This window comes from Sander vitreus, chromosome 8 (genome assembly GCF_031162955.1).
Source record: "Sander vitreus isolate 19-12246 chromosome 8, sanVit1, whole genome shotgun sequence".
Taxonomy (NCBI): Eukaryota; Metazoa; Chordata; class Actinopteri; order Perciformes; family Percidae; genus Sander; species Sander vitreus.
In genome coordinates this window covers 11,186,730-11,201,267 of record NC_135862.1, presented here as the reverse complement: position 1 = coordinate 11,201,267, position 14,538 = coordinate 11,186,730, and the positions used below count along the sequence as shown (strand labels likewise).

Here is a 14,538-nt window from a genome sequence, read left to right as displayed (position 1 = left end):
TATCTCCAGAATGGTTGCTACAAAAAATATAATGGTTTGTCTGATTGCTTTCTTTTTTTCCACAAAATGCAATAACAAAATTGAGTTACATGTATGTATAACAGTATGCCGAGATAGTATATTTAACACTCATGACAGAATAAATGTCTTTTTTTCCTTTTGCAGTCTAAAAGAAGCTCCTTCAGCGCGCTTTGGGAGGAGGGTCTGGCAAAGCGAGACTAGAAAGAAGCAGACCTCAAGGCTTACCAACAACATCCTGTATTTTGATAAAAATCTTATCATTTGTTAACAAGGCTTCAGCTAATAAAGTATCAAAGTAATACATTTTGTCCAAACATGTATCAATTAAAAAAAAGTTTTCAATTTTCACAACAGAAGTGTTAAACCGTATAAATGGAATGATATGATAACATTTAATTGTATATTATTTAACGTATACATTTTTTTTTTCAGAAGAAAAGGCATTTGTGAATTTAAAAAAAAATCATAAGGGTCTTTATATTCAAAAAATATTGTTACATATTTTTGACAGCTCTAACTTGTGTTGACACCTAAACTCGGACCAAATTATGCAAGATTTTAAACATATCAAACCCTTTTAGAGGCGTATGCATAATTTATGATAATATGATAATTTTATCCCAATTAGCTTACATTAACGTATCCCAAAAGGATTTTTCTTCATTAATATTAATTAATTTAGAATATGCTTATCATATCATTTGTAATTAGTGATATGTGACCTATAAATGGTTTGAATTCACATGGCTTTTGATTTACGTATACTCAATTGTCATAAGGAAATCAGATACAAAATCGATACAACAATGGCGCTTCAAAGTGATTTATGTATGTGTGTTATGGTTATGAGATCATTCTTCATTGGCGCAGGCGCTTTCCGGAAAAACCCGTTTTCTTCGTCTGTAGCCACAGCGCCGCTTGTTTGAGCCCACAAATCGCAACTTTGATGTTCATTAATTAGATGACGTGTCTGCCTGACACTTAAGGATAGTGTACACGTATTCCCCTTTATAAATGCGAAGACGGATTAACGCTGTAAGGACAATTTAAACGCCGATGCTTGTCAGCTGTATTGTGGATAACGTTACGATATAGAGGTAGGTCTATCTGCCACCCGGCACCGCTTAAATGTTGCTAACTGTTAGCTAGCAAAGCCAGACATGAAGCCAGAATCGCCAACTCAACGAACAGCAGCTAGCACAACGTTATTAAACCGAAACAAGCGTCATTTAAATGTGTTTACCACTCGGCTACGAAAAGTCGCTGTGAACCAGCTAGCTAGTGAGAATCTCATTTTTAAAGTGCGTAATAACAACAAACGAACTGTTAGCGTTATTAACGCGTCAGATGCCATTGCTTTAAATTGGCACAGCCAGGAGGTGGGTCTAGCTTTTTAGGCCATCAGAAAGGCCAGGCTAGCTGACGTTAGCTAGCTAGGTAGCAGTGGAAAAGGCTGGTCGATTTCCAACCGGCGTCATACGTATCCGGTGTATTATAGCACGGCTTGTAATGTTAATCACTCCGGGATGGGGACTGGCCCTGGATACGGTAAAGTTGTCCATATGGAGTACACGCTAGTGTTAATTGCTAACGCTTACAGATACCTTAACATGGCAACAATAGCTAGCTATGTGAAGTTACCTTAAACGTTAAACTGAATTGCTAACTACGAGGCGGACTATATTTTAAGACGACGTGACGTGGAAATCATTCATCGTCGGTTAACGTTTTACTGGTTAAAGATTAGCTTTTGCCAGCTAACTAGCTCTGTGCTAGCTATGCTTGTTAGCAAGCTAACAAAGAGCCGTTGCTCCTCCTTGCTTTGTATGGTCGATGTTGCCATTTCAAATGGCAGTGGTGTCACTTATAAGGCGGTAGAGATTAATTAACGTAAGGCAAGGCTTACGTTAATTAATATAGCTACTAATTGAATTAGGTCGCATCGTTGTTTTTCAAATGTATCGGGATGTTATTGCTGCTAACATGACCGGATTTTGTTTTGACATTGTGGTAGCCTACGCTGGTAATGGCTGCAACCATAGCACTTTATAACGTTAGATGACTAAAAAGCAATACGATTGTCATTGCAAGCCTGGGTATTTAAGACTTGCTATATAAATACATTGCAAAAATAGTCATGCGCGTTGCACCAGTCTTTGCATCTACAGTTATCGATATTTCTTGGCAGGGTTATATCTTTGTGTGGCTTTAACTTTGGACAGAAGCGGTTTTAACAATTGACTTATTACTAGTTATTCAGACAATATCACTAACATGAGTATAGATAGGTGTTTGTGATTTCCTGTGTTCAATTAGTTACTTATGATCTCAAACGAACTTGAGAATAATGAGACTTTAGTGTGTCATTCTGAAGGGCTGTGGAATGCATTTGGGATTTGTGTCACATTACATGCTTATAAATACTTATGTATTATATACTTAAATATAAACACTTAATGCTTACTAAACAAATTAGTTGCATGTTATACCAATTGGGCACAGCTTTGAAATACAGTTACATTTTGAAAATATGACCTTCAAATAAGCCTCTGTAAATGCATGCATGTGCCTTATTTCATATATATTTTGGCAAGACAGCACATTTTATCAAAGGGGGTTACCTTAAAGACTTTCTACTTCACATCAAAAGTGAATCACAAAATTATGAAAGCAGTGCTATCAAAATGTATGCATACTGTAAATTCTACTTGGGAACACTTAGGCTTGTCTCTTACAGATCTTGTTGACATTTGACAATGTTGGTTTCTTTTTGAAACATCTCAGGCAGCTTTTCTTTTTTTTTTTCTCTCTCTTGCAGTGAACCTTGACTGGAGCATATTCCAAGTGTCTGGCCTTCCTGCCTTTGCCTACAGTAGGACGTTTGACTGTTGTGGGCTGTGGGCATTTTTTTTCTCATCAGTGATTCCTTATGCTTGATAGAAGCTGCACCCTGTGTCTTGCAGGATGGATGGTGTGGACTTAAAGAGACTTGTGTATCAACATCAGCACTCTGTGTTCTGCTGTGGTGTTCAATCTTTTACCATTTACAAGAGAACACCTCCCATTCTACACCTCCAATCGCTGCACTATATATATATAAAGACTGTCTTTGAGCAGTAAAAAAGAGAGCTGAAGGTAGAAGTTGTTACTTTTTTTCTTTTCAAACACAGATCGATACTGCTTACATAAGCCTATATGACGGACATGGAAGCATACTTATTTTAATTAGTTATTGTACACCCTTACTCTTAGTGTGGGTGGTGGGATGTCGGAAAAGCCAGACAACAAAATGGTGAAGTTCCTGGCTCCCCCTCAAAAGAGTGGAAATGGACCCAGTTCAGATTCGATGGTGAGTGAGTGCCGGCCAACAGAGGTGAGACGCCGGCATCACACCATGGAGCGGGATCGATGTAACCCTGAACACCGTTTCTTGCGCCGCAGTGTCATTAGTGATTCCAATGCTACTGCATTGGCCCTCCCTTTACCCAGCAAGATCCCCATCCCCGCACCTCAACGGGTTCACCTACGAGAAGCCGCCCCCGAGCAGCAACTGGCTACTGGTCATCTGCAGCGGGCTGAACCAATTTTAGCTCAAAATGCGGAGTCTACTGATAGTGGAGGAGGAGTAGAAGGAAAAGGAATAGCCAAGGTGGATGTAGTGCCTTCAGAAAAGGAGCCTGCCATTTTACAAGATACCTGTGATGGAGAGGTGGTGTTAGTAGCCCGCTCCGCACCAGGCTTAGGAACAGAATTGCCAATTCAAACAGAACCTGAAAGCACCTCTGAGGTGAAAGTTCATCATCATGAAGAAGAAGAAGAAGAGGAGGAGGAGGAAGAAGATAAGGACTCTGCCAAGGCACGAGCAGAGGCAGAGCAGAGAGAAGCTGAGAAAAAAGTGCAGGACGACATCGAAGAGGCAGAGACCAAAGCAGTGGGAACATCACCAGATGGGCGTTTCCTAAAGTTTGATATAGAAATTGGACGTGGCTCCTTCAAGACTGTGTACAAGGGCTTGGACACGGAGACCACAGTGGAGGTAGCTTGGTGTGAGCTGCAGGTATGAAATTTGTATAACCATTATTCTTATTACTTACCTTCCATCGTTGCTATTGCTATCACTCGCTGTCAGTCATAAATGTTCTTTTAATTGAGTCACTTTTATGGTTTCATTCCTACTGCAGGTGTCATCTTCTCCTTTTGTTCAGGCTGTTTGCTTTTATTGAGCCTAAGCATGGTGGAGTAGAGTTAAAGCAGAGAAACATGGCTAGCATTTCCCTCTTGATCGTCTTGCATTGCATTTGTCAGCGTTTGACTTTTTTTTTTTTTTTTTTGTGCGCAGCAGTCCATACAGGTTGGCATAACCGCACTTAAAGAGATACTTTGCCAATTTTAAATCAGCTCTGTGTCATCTTTGTGTTGGCGCGGTGTCTTGATGAACTGTGTTTGGCTTCCCTCCATGGCGCTAGTCACTCCCCAAAGACCGGAGCAGTGGACGTCTGCCAAGATCCACCCGATGACTTCCCATACTGCTATGACACAGAGCTGGAATTAAATCGGCAAAATATATTTTTAAGACTGAATGTCTTAAGGAAAAGTGTCTACTTCACCACAAGACATTGGCAAATTACCAGAACTTAGCAAGGCTTGTACAATAAATGTTTTTAGCACGATGACTAGTGGATACGCAACACTTCAGACACAGGACATTGCCTTTGACTATATTCAGGGTAGAGCTGGGCAATATATTGATATTATATCGATATCGTGATATGAGACAAGATATCGTCTTAGATTTTGGATATCGTAATATGGCATAAGTGTTGTCTTTTCCTGGTTTTAAAGGCTGCATTACAGTAAAGTGATGTCATTTTCTGAACTTACCAGACTGTTGTAACTGTTCCATTTTCTCTTACCCACTTAGTCATAATATCCACATTACTGATGATTATTTATCAAAAATCTCATTGTGTAAATATTTTGTGAAAGCACCAATAGTCAACACTACAATATCGTTGCGGTGTCGATATCGAGGTATTTGCTCAAAAATATAGTGATATTTAAATTTCGCCCAGCCCTAATTCAGGGTTAGACTTTGTTTCATTGCACACGTAGTTTGCAGAATTGATATTATGATAATGATTTTCCTTATTAGTTTTTACACTGGCAGAGGTCATTATATACCATTTAAAAATAAATTCTGAGGACCGTCCTCCAGATGTGCAGAATTATAACAATACATTAAAAGTTATAACTGAGCAAATTCTCGTCAGCAAAAGGTGAGATCTATTATTTAGGTTAGTATAACACCTTTTGAAGATGTAGCATATCTAAACTGCCATCAAAGTAAAACTCCATTACGGTAAAATGCCATTGGTAATTATTTAATTCTTGCAATTTCCAGGGCCAAATGCGGCCACAGTAGTAATAATTGACTTGCACTTCATAAAAACACGACCAGGTTTTTTTTTTAAGCCTTTATATACTTAAGTTAATTATTCAACATGTTATTATCTAATACAGTTTTCCTGTATTAAATAATCCATTTTACTTTCAATTAGCTTCTGACCACTAGTTAGTGATTTTCTTAAAAATGCTTGTGAAAAAATTGTAGTTCTGCCGTGTGTCCAGTTAAAGCAGCAACATGGCCCAAAGCAAAGTTTGACCTCATTCACCACATGAACATTTGCTTTTATTGTCACGCTTTCACCCTGTCATGAGAGGGATAGGCCTCACACGGCAGCATATACAACCATAAATACACATGCACACTGGTTTCAGAACAATGTGAAGATTGCAGACACATGCCCCTCCCCCCTCACACAGACCGAATCATGCACATGCTCTGTGCTTTCCTTCTCTGAATGCTTGTGTCAATGTAAAATGGGTCACATTCCTAACAGAGGAATCTCCTGTGTGAATAGCAGAAGGCTGGCCTGCCAAGGCCTGCTTCTAAACTATCAGTCCAACCTCCGCCTTCTTAACTTTCTTACATTTTCCCAAATTTCTGTTTTTTTAATCCCATTAAAACTCAAATATAACTATGCCTTCCTATCTCTATTTGTTAAGATTATACTATGTCGGTATACTTGAACTTATTTTGTCTAAACTTTATTCTACAATATCATCTTCTTTGCGAAATATTGTAGAGGCATAGAAAGCTATGTGATATTTTACATTGCACATAGTTTCTTTACTTTATTATACGTTTGACTTCATCTATGGCAAGATGCTATATTGTGATATGTAAGGTAGATATGAGATTAACGCTGCACCTTGATGCTATTGATTTAGAATTAGGGCGACAACTAATGATAAATGAACACATTACGAGAGCCAGGTTACTAAAGAGAAAAATGGATTTCTGTTGATTGAGTAATTAATTGGTGAAACATTGGGGGTCTTATCTGTATGTTATAGGACAAAAAAAAGGTTTCTGTGGTCTCCTGTGACTTCCGGTGAAACCAAAATATACCCGTCTTGTTTGTGTGGTTTGTAGGAAACGATTCACCCATATTGACAAGTTGTAGGCTAACTGTCTCTCTTTTGAGAATCGCCTAAACTTGGTGTAGAATCTAGCCAGGTCTTTGCCGGTTAACACTATTGGGAGACTGTTTCAGTGCAAAGAGGTGATTTTTATAGAAATATTTTACAGTTGAATGAGAAAACGGCTTTGCTTTTATGCAGGTGGTCAGTTCTGAAATATGAACATGCAACCTGATACTCTCATTCCCCTTCATTCCTCTGTCAACGCAAGAGTTGCAGTGCTAGAAATGGTTCAGCTACACATGAGAAGCTGAAATCCCCCCTCACATGGTTGTTAAAGCTGTCCCATGATCACTTAAGTGTTAGTGTTACGTTCCCCATACACCTCAAGGGCATTTTTAGTGGAATATAATGTTAAAATACATTATTTTCTGTATGCTCCTTCAGTTTAGTTTGAATTGTTCAGTGCCTTTATAAACATTCATATAATTACAGGCATTTCCTCTTAGGTGCTTTTGACAGGAGTAGAAGTATATTGACCCTTTTCTACTTTGATTGCATGCAAAATGCAATTATCCTCCTAAAAAGCAAATTCTTTCAGAACAAATGTTATGATTGCACTGTTTTGAGAAAGGAGTAAGGGCTCATCCAGTTAATTAACGTTTTGTTTCCTGTTGATGTCAGAATCAGTGATGCAGGAAGTAATCAGCCTTGCTAATTGTATGTTTTTAACTATTTGCGCATGTGCGACCTGCATATTTGATGACTTTTTTATTTTAAACTGAAATTACTCTTTAATCTTAAAGTTCAACCTGAGGGTTGTTTTTAGAGGTGTGCTGTCATACCCTGAAGTGTTACACAAGTGGAAATTTGGTACCAAATGTCATGACAAGTTCTTCAGAGATATTTCACTCTTGACTGATGGACCAACCAATTCGCTTTAGCTTTCCTCAAGCTGTGCCTCAATCAAGGCTAGACACTTTAGTGTGTAAAGTTTAAATAAAATGGCCCTGGCTTATTCAGTCTGGAAGGCCATCTGTCCATAATCGTCTAAGAATTTCTAGGCGTCCCACCATTTTTACCCACTCATGAATCCACACATTTGTTTCGGATCTCACGTTGCAGGCATGTCTGAACAATAAGTAGGTCACCACAGAGAGGAAGTCGAGGGAAAGAAAAGGAATGCAGTTAGGAGCCTTCCCTTTCTTGCTCACTCATCCATCTTCTAATATTTCATCTTTCACTCACTGCCTCCCCATGTCCTTCCTCTCCAGTACTGGCTGAAGCCAAACATTGAAAGCCCCAGGCATCCTTTAGAAGATATGTCCAGCTGGCTGATGGCATCCGCTGGGAGTGACACGCTTTACAGAAATAGTTAAACATAGTGACTCGTCTTCATGATTGGTAGTCTTTATGTTTACCATAACATTTTAAATATGTATTGCTTATTTCTGTTACAACAAATTTAGCAAGAAACATCACATTTTGTAAAGTGAAATTACTAATTTCATTTCCAGCATTTCTCAATGAAACCAGTAAATAATTGAGCAGTAGCTAACCTCTTACTGTCAAGCAAGTGTTTTCTTATGTTGGGAAAAATAATCAGCGCTGCAATACATTATAAAACCTTATCAAACTCTCGTAGTCTAAGCCCGGCTTTAGGGCTTCATCAGCCAATAAGCTTAGATGTTTTTTATTAACCATAAGAAGTGGCGCAAAATTATATAGACTATAGTGGTGTAATGCACTATATGTATGTCTACATATACTGTGTGTGTGTGTGTAGACTTTTTTCAGATAGACAGTTGGAAGCTTCTTGCTTGAAAAAGGAAATCATGTATTTATTGAAGCCTCTGATTCACACAAATCAACAAAATCACACAGAACAAAAGATGAACATTTAGTGGCTGTCATCTAACAATGCAGATTTTAAGCAATGTGCCTTCACCGTTTATTATTATGGTGGTTCTCTTTGTGGATTTTTGGACCCTTATTTAATTTTTTAATTTTATTTTTTTTATTGTATTTGAACCGGATACCTAGTTTTCTACCACATTAAAGTTAGATGAATAGTCATGCTGGCATACTATGAAATGGATGTATCATGTTGTCTTCTGCTGACAGTTTAACGGACAGTCATGGTGATCTTTGACCTAATAGGCATGTGTCACAGTGTCATAAGAACACCAAAAACCTCTTTCAGCAGTGGCATGCTGCACTTAATGCAAAGTAACATTAAGGGTGGAACTGTTTAACATGACTTCTTGGCTTTCAGGCCCATCCGCCAATTCCCAGATCTCAACAAATTTTACCCAGAGGGCTTCATCGAGCCCTCTGTCAACCTCAGAGCAGGCCTCAGGGCAGGGACCTGACAGAGCCATCCCTTGGCATAATCACAGACCTATAACCAGTCTATTTTTAGGATTGTTGGGTAATTTATGATGGCCTTTGCCTAGAAGCAGTATTTTTTGTTCAGCTTTGGTAATACTGTCGTTAACTGGCATTAGATGTGATTCACAGTCAGTGCGTTTACATGCAGTTTAAAAAAACGATTATATTCGGGTTAAGGCAATACCCCGATTTCTCAAACGACATGTAAACACCTTACCGGTGACTACCATGCACTGTTCCAAGTGTTATTAACAGCAGGACATGGCACAGGCCAAAGAACACTTTCAAGTGTCAGTCAAAGGGAGTGTGATGTTTGTCTGATTGTAAGATCGTAAATTCCTGCAGGATTTTTACAGTCACTGGGTGCATACTTAAAATGGTAAGAGTTTTATGTTATTGGTTTGTCCTTAACGCTGAGTAATCATGACAAAAAGTTAAAAGGGTAGGGTTTCTTGTGTGAGTGTCTTACAGGGAAGGCTGTTTTTCAACTAGTTTGGACTTGTATTTTTGTTTTTAGATGAGTTACCAATGTGGCAATGTGCCTACAGTGGAAATGCTATCACAAATACAGTAGTTTAGGTATTTGTGGGGGTTGGTGTGCCGTAGACCCTAAGCTAGGAACTTTTAGGTTTATGCTGCCATGGATCTTTTTGCATGACGCAGAAAGAGAGGCGAACCACTGCCCCAATAGATAAATACTGAATACTACATAGAAACTAGATACTGGAACTGGAAAGTAGGTCAGTTGATTCAAGTGCACAGTAGAGCCTCCATTACTCGCCCATTTTTCCTCACATTCGGTTTCCTGACATTGCTCTCTAATTGTTAACATATGTTTCTCTCTTCTCATTTTGTCTGCCCTATGTTGCCCCTAGACATTGAAAACATTCAACCTTAAACCTTCAAAATACCCCCCCACAAATGTTTTTTTCTTGATGTCAGTCACTGGAAGGTTTTCTATCTCTTGCTAACACAAAGTCAAATCCTTACTCCCCAATCACAAATGGGCTGAATTGCCTGGCCCATGGCCAGGGGTCCCTCAGGCTTTTAAGGGAGGTCTTTGCTTGCAGGGTTTCACTGGGCTTGTCTAACTTGCATGGGCTTGCTAATCTATAGTCATGCATGCTGTAAATGTAGGTCATACCAGGAATTACTAATGGAACTTGAGAAGGGCGGTTCTACAAATTCCAAAAATGTTCGTTATTACTCAGACCCTACAAAATGCTTTATTGCCAGTCCTTAATACAAATAAAAACCTTTAAATCCCATTGGGCAAACAACGCTATCAGCTTTGCATACAATTTGCTATGATTCATTGACAAACCCATCAGCTGCCAGACATTTGTTGACTCATCTGTAGCTTTGTTTAGAATACAGGCAATGCCGAACACAAAATTAGACTCATAGCAGATACAGTTGATATCCAAGGGGCTGGGCAATATGTCAATGATAATATTAATTATAGTCTATCATTCTGTTGTAAATAATGATACACAGTTTTGTCTAAATTAACAAAAACCAATCCAGAATTACTCTCCAAATAAATAATCAATTTACATACATTATAATGTTGTGATAAACATTTACTGAAACACCAAAACCGGTGGTTTTCCACATGTTAACACTGAACGTGATATAATGTATATTGAATTGACCCTTCGCTAAGCCACGCCCGAAAACCACCACAGGCCAATCGTGGCTTAGCAACCGTAACTAGGCACGGGAGTTCTGTCAAGCTTTCGAGCAAGGGAAACATGCCCATGCGTTGTGCGTATGGATTTTGCGAATCTGATACCCAGTATCCTAAAAGTTTGGATGGGGTAGTGGAATTTTCCCTTCCCGAAACCTAAAACCCAAGGGGAGAAATGCCGGGCGTGGATCAAGCAGTGTGGGAGCCCCATTCACAACTAAATGTCGACAGGATTAACAAAAACTACGTTTGCTCCAAGGCAAGAACACGCTAATGTTAGCGAGCTAGCTAACTCAGCACAGCATTGCTTGGAAATAATGACAGTTCTTTGTTCATAATGCATATATTTGAACGTAAAATAAGATGATTTTAAAGACGGAGGCTCACTGACATACTTTTAATATATATTTTATATTTTATTAATTGCTAAAAATATAAGCAGGAGAATGCTATCATTGCAAAGTGGTCAGGCTAATGTCGTGTGTTTATTCCACAAGATTTATGGATAAGTTTGATTTATAATTATTAGATTATTTTCAAATTTCACTTACCCTGCTGTGCATGAATATAGCTGTTCCTCATTTTGTGTGTTTACCATTTGAATGGTCAGCGTATGAGGCGGCTGCTGCTTGTGCTGGGACCTATAGGCTTTAGCTTCAATTTTGATGAAATTATTCTCTAATCAGTTGCATATTATGTCGTGGATCTATCCCTCGAATGCATACTGCAGTCCCTTATTGTCTTGCTCTCTCAGATATTTCACCTGTTTGCCAATTACTAATTGTCTCCTTGGGAATGTCTTGACACCGGTGCATACGTACTGTAATAGACGTGCCAGGCACGAAAGCTTGTCAGGCGTAGCAACAGTAACTAAGGAGGGTGGGGCTTAGCGAAGGGTCAATTGAAATTGTCTTCTGGTTATGGTGATTGATTATTTATTTTTCCCACAAACCTACTTAAACCTGCTAGAGTAATGTGTGTCTGTTGAGAGGATTTAAGCTTGTATTGTATAGTAAAAAGGTTTGCAAAGAGGACAGATTTGATTTGGTGTAACAAGCCTGATTTATTTGTTTGAGATTATAGTCCACTATGTCCTCATCTGAGTGAGGCCATGCGAGTCATGCTTTGGCCATTTTGGTTTTCTTGGTATCTAGGACAAAGCTAGACACATTTAATTTGGTTCAGAGTAGTTTGCCAGAGAAAAAAGGGCCACATCCCTCTGCCCCCAACTGGATTTATTTGTACTTGCCAGAGTATATGTGCAATTTTGTGTGTGTAGACGGAAATGTAAATTGCACCACCTTACTGTTAAACTTTCAAAGGCATTTTATTCAGTTTAATTCCTATTTAGGTTTATCCACTGTTCAAACCTTGAATATCAAGTTGACGATAGATTTAAAAAAAAAAATCTTATGGATCATGGGCACATTCATGGGTTAGGGTTAGAAATAAAATAAATCTTTACTTGGTGTTTGTATTGATAGTCTTCATCATGGCAGATATGTTCACATTACTGTGTTGGTCATTAATGCATTGTTGATCAAGTCCAAAAAAATGTTCATCAGTCCAAATTAATCTGTATATCTAATACTGCTGGCCTTTTATGATGTATGAAATCTTTAAGTATTTTCTTTTTGTCTCCTGCAGGATCGTAAGCTTTCAAAGACAGAGAGGCAGCGCTTTAAGGAGGAAGCAGGAATGTTAAAGGGACTACAGCATCCCAACATTGTCCGCTTTTACGACTCCTGGGAAGGACCCTCCAAAGGCAGGAAGTGCATTGTATTGGTCACTGAACTCATGACTTCTGGAACACTCAAAACGTGAGTCTCGAACTAACACACACATTAATGCAGAACTCATACATACCTCATACATTAAGGCTGTGCCATTTTGATAAAAACAATCATCTTGACAATTGATTATAAATATTCTGAACATTTGTCTCATCCTTAGAAAACAAGAGTTGTTGAACGTTGTATAATCTGCTAATGTAATTTGTCAACATTTTATAAAATGTTCATTTCTTAGTACAATTAAAATAAAATTCAAGTGCATTTGCTCTTGTTGCTTTTATTAAAAAGTGTACAGAAAATTTGAATAACTACATTTAAATTACAAATGCTACATTTGCTAGCTTTATTAGTTCTGTGTGTGTAAAAATTATGATTTATTCTCTTGTAGATATCTGAAGCGGTTCAAGGTGATGAAAATTAAAGTGCTGCGGAGCTGGTGTAGACAAATCCTCAAGGGGCTCCACTTCCTTCATACTCGGGCTCCCCCCATCATCCACAGGGACCTTAAGTGCGACAATATTTTCATCACAGGCCCAACAGGATCTGTCAAGATTGGAGACTTGGGACTGGCCACACTCAAGCGTGCATCATTTGCCAAGAGTGTTATAGGTACGACTCCAAAGTAATTTCTACCTTCTGATCCCTGTCCTGCTGTGGGGCAGTACCTTTTGTTGCTTATGTTTGAATTGAAATGATGGTATTTAAAGAGGGTATTTTCCTTTGGCTTGTTTTACTGACAATGTGGTTTAAAAACAGACCACAGCGTTTCAGCTGTCTCTCAAACCACAGCTCAAAAGGAGGCCAAATACTGTGGTAATCTTAGGCAGATAACCACAAGGCTTTCTCTCTTTACACTTGCACAGTGACTCTATCAAGTTGGTCATTGTACAGAATATTTCTGTGTTTCTCCAAAAAAAGAGAGTTTTTTTTTTTCCCAGGCATCTACTGAATGTAAGTAGCGCCTAACGTTTCTCATACTATTAAATATTTAATATGATTATTTTAATAGTTGTCATGCCTTCTTGCAGGCTAACCTGGCCATGGCTAAAGGTATGGCCTTTGCTTCTGTCTTAGACTGGTCTTTGTTCTGTGGTTTGGAAATATGTGGTCTGTTTGCCAGTTATACCTATAATATTTAACATCTCTTTCTATGGGTTTGCCTCAACAGGTTTTTTTTTTTTTTTTTGTAGTTTGTCTCTTACTGTCTTTTATAAATATTGCAGGGCTGCAGAATCTTTTTGATCCATCTCTGTGTCCAGGGAACTCTCCCCACTTTCTCTCTGTCAGCCTTTTGCCATTGTTTTTTATTTTGTTATTATTTTTACTTTCACATTCTTGGGTATGTTTTTAAAATGTAGGCTCTAGCCTCAGCTGTGCCCCATTCTGCTGTTTGGAATGAATAGGGTACTGCTGGTCATTGAGTAAGTATGAACTTTTATGGGCCTGGTAAGTGTGACAGTGTGCTGTAACACACATCAATATAAAAAGCAATTACATTCAAATAACCAGTTTTTCTGTGTAAGACCTGAGATTAAATGTGAAATGATCAATTATTAGAACGAGGCCAATGTGCAAAGACACACTACTAAGCACAGTAACTAGCTATGGGATCTGCTTCTCTCAGCCTTGCCCATAACGGTTTCCTCCTGCAGGTCAAGGTGAGATGGTAAGTCAGACTTCGAAAGGTGAGTGTACTATGGAAGACAATGTGGTTGTAAGGTAAGGTCTTGACAAAAGTTTTTTCCATAGCTAGTCCTTATTCTCTTGCAGAGATCATTGACGTCCCTTTAGACAAATTACACTGTATTCTGGCCTGACTATTATTCTTTTGAACATTGCAAATAACATTCATTTTGCCTAAGTGTGTTCTGCACATTGGCTACCTCAGTCACATTCTTATATCCTCATAACATGTTAGGGTCTTACACAGACAAACACGTGCTTTCTTCTCTACAGTCTAACTGAGCCCAGCTTCTCCCTCCTTTTTTGTTTTCTGTCTCTTTTTTGCTTTCCTCCCCCTTTTCTTTTTTTTCTCTCTCTCTTCCAACTTTCACCTCACAGGTTCTACTCCAGGAGATGTCAGCAGGCTGGTCACTCCTCTCATCCTCCTCTTCCTCAACCCGTCACGGGTTAGAGGAGCAGAGGGTCAATGGGTTGTGA

The 14,538-nt window shown here is 38.8% G+C and overlaps 1 protein-coding gene across 3 annotated transcripts in view; it reads left to right on the top strand.

The window, feature by feature from the left end:
• The first annotated feature begins 903 nt into the window (after positions 1-903).
• The window catches only part of LOC144522025 (serine/threonine-protein kinase WNK1-like), a 29,088-nt gene continuing 15,453 nt past the window's right edge, over positions 904-14,538 (top strand). The window contains exons 1-4 of one of the 3 annotated variants that reach the window (XM_078256774.1): positions 904-1,118; positions 2,840-4,078; positions 12,233-12,405; positions 12,767-12,987. In XM_078256774.1, the coding sequence (XP_078112900.1) occupies positions 3,287-4,078; positions 12,233-12,405; positions 12,767-12,987 (1,186 nt within the window). In that variant the 5' untranslated portion in view covers positions 904-1,118; positions 2,840-3,286. Of the gene's footprint in view, positions 1,119-1,182; positions 1,401-1,437; positions 1,570-2,839; positions 4,079-12,232; positions 12,406-12,766; positions 12,988-14,538 lie in introns of those variants that run through there. The other 2 variants (XM_078256776.1, XM_078256775.1) reach the window with 2 other exon arrangements.